Here is a 12,303-nt window from a genome sequence, read left to right on the forward strand (position 1 = left end):
ATGTGGATCAGGAGTATATAGAAGGTGGATGGTGCAAGACAGTGTCACGGTGACATGATGATCCTCCAAGTCACTGCACCAATTTGGCACAAACAGCATGTTGGAGTTGCTCCTCTTCCCAATTGTATAACACTGTTCTATAGATCAATATTGACTCATGGAATTAAAAGCATGACACCAGACACTCCAAAGGAACATATATCTGTATTCTTTATTTAATGTTTTTGTGAACAAGAGTTATAGGGACACCAGTATTTTTGCTGCAGACATCATCCAGGAATTAGCATCTGCCTTTGACAACGAAACCGTGAGCAGGATCACTGTCACATGTCCAAATATTTGAGATGGAGCAGTTAGTGTGTTCAGATGCTCGACCTCCTCTGAAATATCACACTGGTTTATCAAGTTCCGTGATGATGCTGGAACCTTGGAAGAAGGAATGGACTCTGGATGCAACAGGTTTGTGGTACCAGACCTTCAATAGATTGTGCAAAGTTCCTCATTTCTAATTTGTTTCACACAGCAATGAGAGATGTGGAGCACTTCCTGGCAGGGAAGATGATAGATGATGCAGAAGCACAGCTCCCTGCTCCAAATAGCAGGATGTTGTCAGACAGACAGACAGAAAGACAAGGCAATGTAGAATGTGATGGTTGTATTGTACCATTCACACGTCTGCTTGTAGTTATTAGACTGAAGTTTTGTTTCTTCTTCTAAAATTGTAACGTCATTGTTATGATATTCCTCTTGGATCTGTTGAACCCCATCGTATCGGGGTTCAAGTCATGAAAGACGCCAAAAAAGTAGAGAAAAATGTTCAGATCTCTTCATGATGACCAGAGTGTCTGCTGAGACTCGGAGTCAGTCTTGACAAATGAAAGAGAAGAAGGTCAAAGTTCATCAAGCACTGTGAGAGACTTGTGAGCTCCTGATGGTGACATGCTTTCTCTTCAGCAGCATCAGAGAAGCTCAGGATCCAGGAACAAGGCTTTCGGCTTCTTTAACCACTCTGGTCCACAGTCGTCGAGCCTGGAGGAAGAAAGAGGGAGAAGAATGAGAGCATGATCAGTCTGAAGCTCTCTGGAGCTCAGTCAGTGAGCTCTGCTGCTCTGTCCATACCTGAGAGTCTGCAGCCTCCAGTCTGGACTCTCCAGTCCAGCAGACAGCAGCTCCAGTCCTGGTCCTCCTGGATGATTGCGGCTCAGGTCCAGCTCTCTCAGGTGGGAGGGGTTAGAGGTCAGAGCTGAGGCCAGAGAGGCACAGCCTCTCTCTGAGATCCTACACCGTCTCAGCCTGTAATGAAGAAGAAACAGTGTTTTAGAAAACCATGAGAGCAGAAGAACCGTCCAGTTGTGGAGCAGAACTGAAGGGAGGAGATGATGTGTTCTGACCTGAGAGTCTCCAGGTGACAGTTTGGACTCTTCAGTCCAGCAGACAGCAGCTCCACTCCTGGATCCCTCAGGTCGTAGTTCTCACTCAAGTCCAGTTGTGTCAGACTAGAGGACGGAGAGCTGAGGACTGAGGACAGAAGGGAACCACTTCTCTCTGACAGTCCACAGCAGCTCAGCCTGTGAAAGAGACGAGTGTTATCAACAAGTGAACCTTTTTAAATCCTCTATTTTGACAAGACTTTAAAGAGTTGATTTGAGGACAAACTGAACTCTTTCTATTCAGAAGACCATCATCACATTATTGTGGCAGGCTTTTAGCGAGAACGCTACCTAGGCAGGGACACATTTTTGCTACCGATCACACGGATTGACTATGAATTTGTGATCAAAATTAGACATTTTGTGTACATGATGTGAAAAAAGGTCCACAAAGACACAATGGAGCTCCTTCTGACCTTCTCTGTACTTCTCCATGAACATACTCAAAGCAAATACTGCACCTGTGGTGCTCTTTTTCGGCATGAAGCCAAAGTGTTCTCACATATGCTAACTTCCGCCCTTAGTCTACTTTCCACTACTCTTTCCCACAACTTCATCGTATGGCTCATCAACTTTATCCCTCTGTAGTTGCCACAACACTGGACGTCTCCTTTGTTCTTGAAGATCGGCACCAGCACACCTCTCCTCCATTCCTCAGGAATCCTCTCACTCTCAAAGACCTTGTTAAATGTTCTAGCCAAAAAAGGCTACTGCCACCTCTCCTAAACATTCCGTGTCCCCCACAGGTATATCATCAGGACCCACTGCCTTTCCACTCTTCATCCTCTTCAATGCCCTTCTCACTTCACTTCAATCTTTGCTACGTCCTGATCTACGATGGCCACTCCTACTCTTTGTTCTCTCTCATTTTCCTCATTCATCAGCCGTTCAAAGTACTCTTTCCATCTCAGCAACACAGTTCTGTTATCAGTCAAAACATTTCCCTCTCTATCCTTGCTGCACATCCTTCCCATCTCTATCTCTCTGCCTTGATATCTTGTACAAATCTCTCTCACCCTCCTTACTGTCCAACCTGGCATACAAGTCCTCGTAGGCCTTCTGTTTGGCCATTGACACCACTAGCTTTCTCTTTTGCTGGGCCTCCCTGTACTCCTGTCTACTCTCTTCTGTTCTTTCAACATACCACTTTTTCTTAGCTAACCTCTTCCTTTGTACACACTCCTGCACTTCTTCGTTCCACCACCAAGTCTCCTTATCCACTTTTCTCCCAGATGACACACCAAGGACTCTCCTTGATCACCTCAGCTATAGTTGTTCAGTTGTCCATCACTTCCTCGTCACCTCTGTTTCCTGCACCAACATGTCCATTGAAGTCTGCCCCAATGACCCCTCTCTCACCTCTGGGAATACTCTCCTGCAGTTCATCTAATTCACTCCAGGAGGTTTCCTTCTCCTCAAGGTCACATCCCACCTGTGAGGCATGAGCACTAACTACGTTGAATCTTTAATTTCTAACTTGAGGCAAATAACTCTGTCTGATACTCTTTTCACTTCTTGAACATTCCTGACGAACTCCTCCTTCAAGATGACTCCCACCCCATTCCTCTAGCCATCTACACCTTGATAAAACAGTTGAAACCCTGCTCCTAAGCTTCTAGCCTTGCCACCTTTCCACTTGGTCTCCTGAACACATAAAATATCCACCTCCCTCCTCTGCATCATGTCAGCCAACTCTCTATCTTTCCCTGTCATAATTCTCACATTCAGAGTCCTATTCTCTTGTCTTTCCTCTTCTTCCTCTGTCTATTGGCACGCCTCCCCACTCCTTCTCTGTCTTCTGTCACCTACAGCAGTCCAATTTCCATCCGGTCACAGCTGCATTACATCCAGGACCAGTGGTTGGAATAGCTCCTGAATGGAGTGGCATCCAGTCAGAGCAGCAGTGTAGCAGCGTAATGTTTGCTACATAGAGAGAGTCCTGCAACTGCAGTCCTGCAGAACCAACTGAATCCACTGAACCTTTGTAGCAGGTCTTGAGGAGAGACAGACAGCTCACAGCCAAACACCCACTTCCTCATCTCTCAAGACTGAAGCCAGTTCAGTAGTGGCTTCTCAAAGTCCCGTCAGTGACACTGTTTACAGTGCAGAGTGTCATCACAAACATTATGCTTTGTGGTTTCATGAACAAGCTTTGTGACATCACTTCGAGTTACACCATCAGATCTGAGGGCAAAAGGAAAACCTGAAACAGACTGTTTGGTGTTGACGTCACGTTTGTGTTTTTAGAAGTGAATTTCTCAGAAATGAATGAACATGGTTCTTTCACAGTTCAGTATATGATGATATGACGCACCATCTGGCTCACACTGTGGAGAACTGAACACACAGCGTCTTAGGGCCCCTTTAACTCTCTGCTGAGTCAGCTGATTCATTGATCAGGAAACAAGAGTTCTGAGAAGGCACACTTGTCTGGTTCCTCTCCAGCCATCAGAAAAAGAATCATTGTTCTATCTGCCTTGATTCCTGCTGTAAAATAGTTGTTCTAGAAAACCATGAGAGCAGAAGAACCGACCAGCAGTGGAGCAGAACTGAAGAGAGGAGCCCATGTGTCCTGACCTGAGAGTCTCCAGGTGACAGCGTGGACTCGTCAGTCCAGCAGACAGCAGCTCCACTCCTGGATCCTGAAGGTAATAGTTGTCGCTCAGGTCCAGTTGTGTCAGACTAGAGGACGGAGAGCTGAGGACTGAGGACAGAAGGGAACCACTTCTCTCTGACAGTCCACAGAAGCTGAGTCTGCGAAAGAGACGAGTGAGACTTTTTCAATCCTCTATTTTGACTTGAGGATACACTGAACATCATGGTTGAAATTTTTGAAGTACTTTTCTATGACTCAGGATTAAGTTAATGAAACAGAAAGTCGACAACACAATAATGATGAACAAGTGACTCAAGTGTTGGGGTTGTTATATCACCACCCTCCAATACAGTGCAGCATAGTTTTTTTCTTAGAAGAGCAGACTTTCATACCAACTACTGAGTCATTGATTCATGCTGATGTTTGGAAGTGAAGTGAATGTGTCCATGTGCTTTGACTTGGTCCTCAAGATAAAGCGGAACAGGAAATGTTTTTCAAAATTCAGTTTCCGAGGTGAAAGTAGATCAAGATGTCACTTCAGCAGATGAAGCTCATGGTTGTCTACTTCCTCTCCAAAAGTGTCTCCAGGCTTCAACTCAAACATAATTTCTATTCTGTCCTGCAGATCAAAACAAAGAGGGAAAAGTTTCACTTCATCAACAAACTCCATCTGGAGAAAGAGAAGGTCGGAGCATTTCTTGGTTCTACTATAGAAGCTCAAACACACTACAGGAGGAACCTGCTGAAGACTGATGCCACTGAGAATCAGCTGCTTCATTGAAGAGAAAACTGATGAGGAAACTGTGACTCTCTAAAACTGAAGTCTCCACCTCTGACTTTCACATTTCAGCTCTGAAGTTGGGCAGATGATGTGTTCTGACCTGAGAGTCTCCAGGTGACAGCGTGGACTCTTCAGCCCAGCACACAGCAGCTCCACTCCTGCATCCTGAAGGTGCCTGTTGTTGCTCAGGTCCAGTTGTGTCAGACTAGAGGACGGAGAGCTGAGGACTGAGGACAGAAGGGAACCACTTCTCTCTGACAGTCCACAGAAGTTGAGTCTGAATAAAATGAAGAAGGAAACCAAACATCCATGTTCAATTCACATTAGGGCTGTAACCATGTCAGATTTGTGCTTGGCAAAATGTAAATAACCATGGTGCAGTCAGAGAAATTCATCTGGAACTTGATGTGTGTTTTCTCTCCAGTTCCCAAAGGAAAGAAAACCCTCTCATCTCCAATACTATCATCACTGGGGTTTGAAAATGAAGACCTGACTGGAACAGTCACTTTGGCTGCTCATACGACTCTCTCTCTCTGCTCTCTGAAGTCTTCAGGTTGCTGAATGCCAAGGTTGGATTTCCCCTCCTTTCAAAGGTCCCTATCAGCAATGTTTTGGAGTGGAACACAGTGCGCGTGCACCAGGATGCCAGCGTCTCCTAGTGAGGACTGTCAGAGTCTGATCCTCTCCCCTGCACCTCTTGACTCTCTGGGAGCTCATTGTTGTTTCAAACTGCTGCAGGACTGGGAGTCAGCTGTGGAGGGAGACGGAACGCTGGTGGGCTCCTCTGTTTAAACTCAACAGTCAGAACCTGGAAGCAGCATGAACTTGCTACGAAGCTTTGGGTTGAAACGGAGTGGCTCCACTCTGGAGTGTGAGAGCAGCGCTCGTCTGTGACTCCTGAACCAAACGCTGTGCATCAATCACTTCCCTGACTGTCTGAGTGGGAAGTTGTGGGAGGATGGAGAAATGAGGCAGTAGAAGGGATATCGGCATCTGCCTCTCTGTCATTCAAAAGCACCTTCACTCCCCGCTTTGCGCTGATAACCACGAGCAGTGTTCAGAAGCTGAGCATGGATGAGGAAATCAAACTTTGAGGAGAGAATCGAGGCTCACGATGCCAGGCACCAGTTCCCGCAGTTACGTGACGCCAGGAGTCAGCACTTCACTTTCCCTCTATGGAGCCCTGCGCTCCAAAGTAGCTAGTTCCAGATGTGGGCTTCAGTTGGAGATGGCGCCGTTTACACGACATTGAAAATTCATTTTTTTAATATCGCGATGATCGTCAATAGTGGTGTATTGCAACAGTCCTAGTACGGATCATCAAAGATGTTTCAGGTTTCAGTGTTTGATCCACTTACAGAACTTTCTTTGAAGCTTGCACCACCGGCAGCAGCCTCTCAAGAGCCTCCTCTGAAGCCGCATATTTCCTCAGGTCAAACACGTCCAGATCTTCCTCTGCAGACAGTAAAATGAAGGCCAGGGTGGACCATTGAGCAGGAGACAGTTGATCTGTGGATAGAGCTCCTGATCTCAGCTGCTGTTGGACCTCCTCCACTAGAGAAGTGTCCTTCACTTCACTTAGACAGTGGAACAGATTGATGATTCTCTCTGGAGACACTTTCTCCCTTATCTTCTTCTTGATGAGCTTTGCTGTGTCCTGATGGGTCCAGGAGCTACTTCCTGTCTGTGTCAACAAACCTGGAAGGAGACTCTGGTTGGTCTGCAGAGAAAGACCCAGAAGGAAGCGCAGGAACAAGTCCAGATGTCCATTTGGACTTTCTACAGCTTCATTTATTGCTCTCTGGTAAAATGGTTTTATATGACGTCCAAAGATTTTTGACAGTTTGTTTGGTTGCTGTGAATGGAGCAGGTTGACTCCAGAGTTGAAGAACTTCAGGTGCACATGAAGAGCAGCCAGAAACTCCTGAAGAGTCAGGTGGATGAAGCAGTAGACCTTGTCCTGGTACAGTCCTCTCTCCTCTCTGAAGATCTGTGTGAAGACTCCTGAGTAAACTGCAGCTGCTGTGATGTCGATGCCACACTCTGTGAGGTCCAATTCATAGAAGATCAAGTTTCCCCTCTGCAGCTGCTCAAAAGCTAGTTTTCCCAGAGACTCAATCATCTTCCTGCTCTCAGGATCCCAAACTGTGTCTGTCCCAGCTCTTCCATGGTACTTGAGCTTCTTGACTTTGGCCTGAACCACCAGGAAGTGAATGTACATCTCAGTGAGGGTCTTGGGCAGCTCTCTGGTCTCTCTGCTCTTCAACATGTCCTCCAAAACTGTGGCAGTGATCCAGCAGAAGATGGGGATGTGACACATGATGTAGAGGCTTCGTGAGCTCCTGACATGAGAGATGATGGTGGTCTGCTCCTCATCTCTGAACCTCTTCCTGAAGTACTCCTCCTTCTGGAGGTCAGTGAACCCTCTGACCTCTGTCACCATGTCCACACACTCAGGAGGGATCTGATTGGCTGCAGCAGGTCGTGTGGTGATCCAGAGCTGAGCTGAGGGAAGCAGCTTCCCCCTGATGAGGTTGGTCAGCAGGACGTCTACTGAGGTGGACTCTGTAGCCTTTGTCAGGACCCGACTGTTGAAGTCCAGAGGGAGTCGACACTCGTCCAGACCGTCCAAGATGAACAAAACCTGGACTCCTTCAAAGCTGCTGAGTCCTGAGTCTTTGGTTTCAGGAAAGAAGAGATGAACGAGTTCCACCAAACTCAGTTTCTTCTCTTTCAGCAGGTTCACCTCTCTGAATGTGAAAGGAAACATGAGCTGGAAGTTCTGGTGGGCTTTGTCTTCAGCCCAGTCCAGAGTCAGCTTCTGTGTCAGGAGGGTCTTCCCAATGCCAGCCACGCCCTTCGTCAGCAGGCTCCTGATGGGTCCCTCTCTCTCAGGTGAGGCTTTAAAGAGGTCTTCTTGTCTGATGGTAGTTCCTGGTCTGGTCTGGTTCCTGGTTGCTGTTTCGATCTGTCGGACCTCGTGCTCCTGGTTGACCTGGTCTGTGCCCCCCTCAGTGATGTAGAGCTCTGTGTAGATCTGATTCAGTGGGGCAGAGTTTCCTGCTTTAGCGACCCCCTCAGACACACTGTGGAACTTCTTCTGCAGGCTCCTCTTCAGTCGTCCTGCACACACTCCAGCAGCACTTCCTGAATGATAAGAAAAGTCACATGATCAGAAGATTCAGCAGGTTGAAGGTTCAAATCCTCTTACTGCTCCACGGAACATCAGCAAGCTCCTCCTCCTTCAAGCTTCTCATCTGCAGGATAGCTTCTCTACTGCTCCTGATCTGCTCCTCTTCACATTTCAACTCTTCCTCATCATCCAGATTCTTCTGTTCATCTGGACTCAGGAACCTGAAGTGTGGAGTACAGTTCTGTCTGATGATGCTGGACACACTGGAGACTGAGAACATCTGAGAGCTGCTTATCTTCTCTGTGAAGAACATCAAATGAGGCAGTGAAAAGACTCAGTGTTCAGAGCCAGACTCCATGACTCTCATGTGCAGCTCACAGTTGATGGACTACATTGGATTCCAAACTCTTCACCCTCTTCAGTCATGTTAACACTTGTTTATTTGCTCACTTTCCTGCTTGTTCTCATCTTCTTTGACTATCCTCCTGACCCATCTGCACCAGCTTTTAGGACCAGAGGAACCAACATCAGACGAAGGAGACAAACCAAGACCGACTCAGATTCATTCACACAGTCCTTTCACTCAAATGTGCAGCTGGACGAGAGAGATTGTTGGTTCTTTGTCTTGGAGGGCGTCTGTCTCTGACTCTGTCTGTCTGACTCTGTGACAGTGTGAATTACAAACACGGTGTGCGGTGCATCATCAGAAGTGTCAGAACCTCGGTCCACAGACCTGCTGCTCTTCAGATGGAGAAGTGTCCAGCTGCAGTGTCACGACTCATGACATAAAAACCCATTGAGGACACTTCCGTCGCACTTTCATGACCAGTCGCATGTAGCTCAGAACATTCTCACCTAGTGCGTAGCCCTAACCTCACTCTGGATGTAAGCTCGATGTCGACAACAGCCTGAGCTTTTAGGTCAAACTTCAGAGCAGGCTCTTTTCCAGAGTTCCACGCTCACACTACTGTCACGTGTGCATTTGTCATGTTTCTTTCTGTTGTAACTGGCTTGTTGCATATTCCTGTGCCTCAGTTCTCCTGTCGCTCCTCCTACAGCTGATGGCACCAGCAGCTGAGACCAGTCCTCCAGTGAGCACTTGAGTATATGAGCTACTTGGTTCCTGTCTCCAGTGCCTTCCGTGTTCTTCCTGGTGCCTTTGGTTACTTAAATCTCTTCGCCTGTGAGTTTCCTAACGTCACATTTTGTGTTTACAAAATAATGAGTCAGAATGAATCAGAAATGTTCACGAAGACATAGAGAATCTGATTTAGCTGAAGAGACGAATGTGCAGATATGAGCAGATACTTTATTTTTGAGATCGCACGGTTCCATGAGTAGGGCAGAGTGACACACTGAACAGTGCTGTATTAGACTAGGGGTGTCCAAACTGTTCCAGAAAGGGCTGCAGTGGGCGCAGGTCTTTGTTCCGACCCATCAAGCTAACGCAGTTAAACCAATCAGGTGTCAGGCTACACCAGACTGACGGTGGATATTTGGATCAAAACCCCGCACCCACTGCAGCCCTTTAAAAACGGTTTGGACATCCCAGTATGAGACAGAAGGAGCTGGACACTCTCCAACTGCTGTTCGCCATTTGACCACTAGATGTCCCCTAAGCGCTGCTCCTGCTCTGTTTCTCACCTGCTCCTCCTCTGATGCTCCTGTCCTCCACTGAAGTCAACAAATTTTCCCATAGACCAGTCACTCTTCAGGGACTCACAACAGAGTTCAGAGTCTTCTGGTTCCTCCTCAGAGATCCTGATGGAGACACAACTCTGATCAACACCTCCACCTGTTGTTCAGCATCTGACCATTAGATGTCCTCTGAGCGTTGCTCACCTGCTCCTCCTCTGATGCTCCTGTCCCCCACTGAAGTCAATAAATTTTCCCATAGACCAGTCACTCTTCAGAGACTGACAGCTGGGAGCAGGTCCAGGTCTGTGTCCTCGTCCAGCAGCGTCTGATGTGAGTGACTTTGATCTGAACACACAGAAGTTTCAGTGTGGAAATGATTTCCTAGTTTTTGGAGCTCTGACAGGAGAACTGCTCTTCTCGCCTCTGAGCTCTGGTCTGACTGTCATGGTCCTCACCCAGAGGGGCTTTAGAGGCAGGAGCTTCCTCCTCTCCATCCACACCTTCACACAAACACAACAGCATCATCACTGGTGCTTCTTGTCAACAAGCCAACTTCGGTCGTCGGTTCAGAGCAGCAGCAGAACAAAGTCATGAGAGAAGAAAGACGACGTGGACAGAAGAGTCCCTCACATGTGATGTCAACATTCTCCATGGAGGTCAGTATGGTGGGGTCTGATGGTGGATGGAAGAATCTGCTGCTCATCAGAGTCACTGCTTCTTCTCTGTGACCTCACTGACCTCAGTCTCAGCTCAACTTCATGCTGAGCCCCTGACTCTTCATGACTTCATATCAAACATCTGATTTCTGTGGTGTGGATATGAGCTTCAAAATAACTAGGTCATTATAACTGGGTTTGAGTCTGGTTCAGAGTCCTGGTTCAGGTGAGCCATGTGTTTTGGATGGTCAGGTTTACGGTGAGAAGCTGGGGAAAAGGTTATGGCAATGAGAAGTCCTCACAAAACATGAGACCATAGACAGTGTGTGTGTGTGTGTGTGTGTGTGTGTGTGTGTGTGTGTGTGTGTGTGTGTGTGTGTGTGTGTGTGTGTGTGTGTGTGTGTGTGTGTGCGCGCCACAATCCTGATTCATCCACTGACACTCTGCTGTGGCTGACCTGTGAACAGTTCTCCTCTGCTCTGAGGTCTTGTGTCCATGTTTGGAGGTGAATCTTCCAGCTGAGCTCAGCTCCTTCTGATCCTGTTCACAGAAACACACTGGTTAATAACAGATGAACTGTCATGAATTCCACTAACACACTTGTGTCTGACTATGTGGGGGGACTGATATGAGAGTCTTATCAGTGTGAGGGCCAAACTCTGTGTGTTGAGCAACACTAGTGAGGGTAGTGATGGGTAAATGAGGCATCAAAAAGTGTTTCCACTCAATGACACACTGTGCTGATGTTGATACTGTGTGACCGATTACTGACACCTGTGGACATTAAAGATCCCTGCAGGCAGCCTACTGGACAGAGTGAATTGTCAGGCCCCAGGTAGAGCTCGAGTGTGGAACAACTCTTGAACATCCACTCGTAGTATTTCCCTGTCACATGTTGAGCATTGTTATTTTATAGTTTGTAGCTTAGTGCTTTCTTTTCACATAAAAACCAAACAAATATATGATGAAACAGATATCATGAAAAAGACAAAGAACAACAGTGTCAGACTACTGTCAGCTGCTGCCAGTAACTGTCAGTAGTGAGGGTTAGTCACAACACAACAACGAAAGGACATGACACAGATACCAGCATTCACACAAGGGCAAGAAATGATCCCAATGATCCATTGACCCATCTGCTCAATGGGAGACCAGATGTTGACTGCTCTACCATGTGCAAAATGTATCAGAAACAATGTAATGTAAACATTCATTCATCCATTCAACACGGGTCTTACAGTCGGTGATTCCACAGGGAAGAGTAGCAGGATCCCTCAGGAGCTCCAGACACGAGGAGGACAGCAAGGATTCTCTCTGCAGGTCAGCTCTGGCGATTCTCTGTTTCACTGCTGACCGAATCACACTATTCATCGCTTTGATTTTGAGTCACTTGACTATCAAAATCTGGTCCGACCAGTTGGTTCCACATATTTTCAGACTTCCTTGTAGCACAGTACAGGTGTGTCATAATCTCTCAGTGTGTGACTGCCCAGGTGAAACTCACTGAACAGGCAGTGTATACAGTATATGCAGGTATATATATTATTAGTCTCACCAGAAGATGGTGCGGTTGTAACAAAAGGGAGATTGTTCATGGTTTGGAAACTTGCCTTCATAATCGTGTGTATGTCCGTGTGTGTTTGCTGTAAAATAAAAAATGATTTTGAACGGATTGTCACTGGTGACCTCCGTTCCATCTACAATCAACAAAACGTGGTCGTCGACCACCTCTCCACTCATGAGTAACTTCACTGAGTTAGTTCAAGTAATTCACTGTGTTTCTGATGTATGGTGTCTGCTGCTCTTCTATACTGAAGTTTCTGAAGTTTCATCATATATATATATATATATATATATATATTTTTTTTTTTTTTTTTTTTTTTTTCAACCAAGCCTTGAGACGCACTTCTCCAAACGCGCTTCATTGCAAAGAAACACTAGTTACCTAGATGTAACTCCAGTTGTATGAGTGCATGCAGAGCCCTCTAACGGACTTCGCTATTGGTTTATCCCTTTTAAGGCATCGCCTTCACCCTGAAAGATCGTTTCTCCACTGATAGGTTTGCACA

At 46.7% G+C, this 12,303-nt stretch overlaps 1 protein-coding gene across 4 annotated transcripts; it reads right to left on the bottom strand.

The window, feature by feature from the left end:
• Nucleotides 1-214: 214 nt before the first annotated feature.
• On the bottom strand, nt 215-11,614 carry LOC128752242 (NACHT, LRR and PYD domains-containing protein 3-like). 4 transcript variants are annotated; one of them, XM_053853245.1, is made up of 12 exons: nt 11,473-11,614; nt 10,692-10,774; nt 10,000-10,078; nt 9,783-9,923; nt 9,585-9,701; nt 8,019-8,161; nt 6,166-7,954; nt 4,908-5,084; nt 4,008-4,184; nt 1,392-1,568; nt 1,120-1,293; nt 215-1,029 (listed from the first exon to the last, which is right to left on the bottom strand). In XM_053853245.1, the coding sequence occupies exons 2-12, from the start codon at nt 10,729-10,731 to the stop codon at nt 960-962; spliced, it is 3,084 nt and encodes a 1,027-aa protein (XP_053709220.1). In that variant the 5' UTR covers nt 10,732-10,774; nt 11,473-11,614; the 3' UTR covers nt 215-959. The 4 variants fall into 4 exon arrangements, with proteins under 4 accessions (XP_053709220.1, XP_053709224.1, XP_053709223.1 ...); XM_053853249.1 differs by lacking the exon at nt 10,000-10,078 and having other exon boundaries at nt 9,664-9,701; nt 11,473-11,521; XM_053853248.1 differs by lacking the exon at nt 10,000-10,078 and having other exon boundaries at nt 11,473-11,521.
• Nucleotides 11,615-12,303: the final 689 nt, after the last annotated feature.

The sequence above is a fragment of the Synchiropus splendidus genome, chromosome 1 (genome assembly GCF_027744825.2).
Source record: "Synchiropus splendidus isolate RoL2022-P1 chromosome 1, RoL_Sspl_1.0, whole genome shotgun sequence".
Classification (NCBI taxonomy): domain Eukaryota; kingdom Metazoa; phylum Chordata; class Actinopteri; order Syngnathiformes; family Callionymidae; genus Synchiropus; species Synchiropus splendidus.

Bases quoted from the DNA above. Each gene is read 5' to 3' on its own strand.
- LOC128752242 (XM_053853245.1), bottom strand. From the start codon at position 10,731: ATGGACACAAGACCTCAGAGCAGAGGAGAACTGTTCACAG. The intron at 10,079-10,691 runs GTCAGCCACAGC...GTTTGTGTGAAG, and splicing joins CAGAGGAGAACTGTTCACAG to GTGTGGATGGAGAGGAGGAA. The intron at 1,030-1,119 runs GTATGGACAGAG...TTCTTCCTCCAG, and splicing joins TGGAGGCTGCAGACTCTCAG to GCTCGACGACTGTGGACCAG.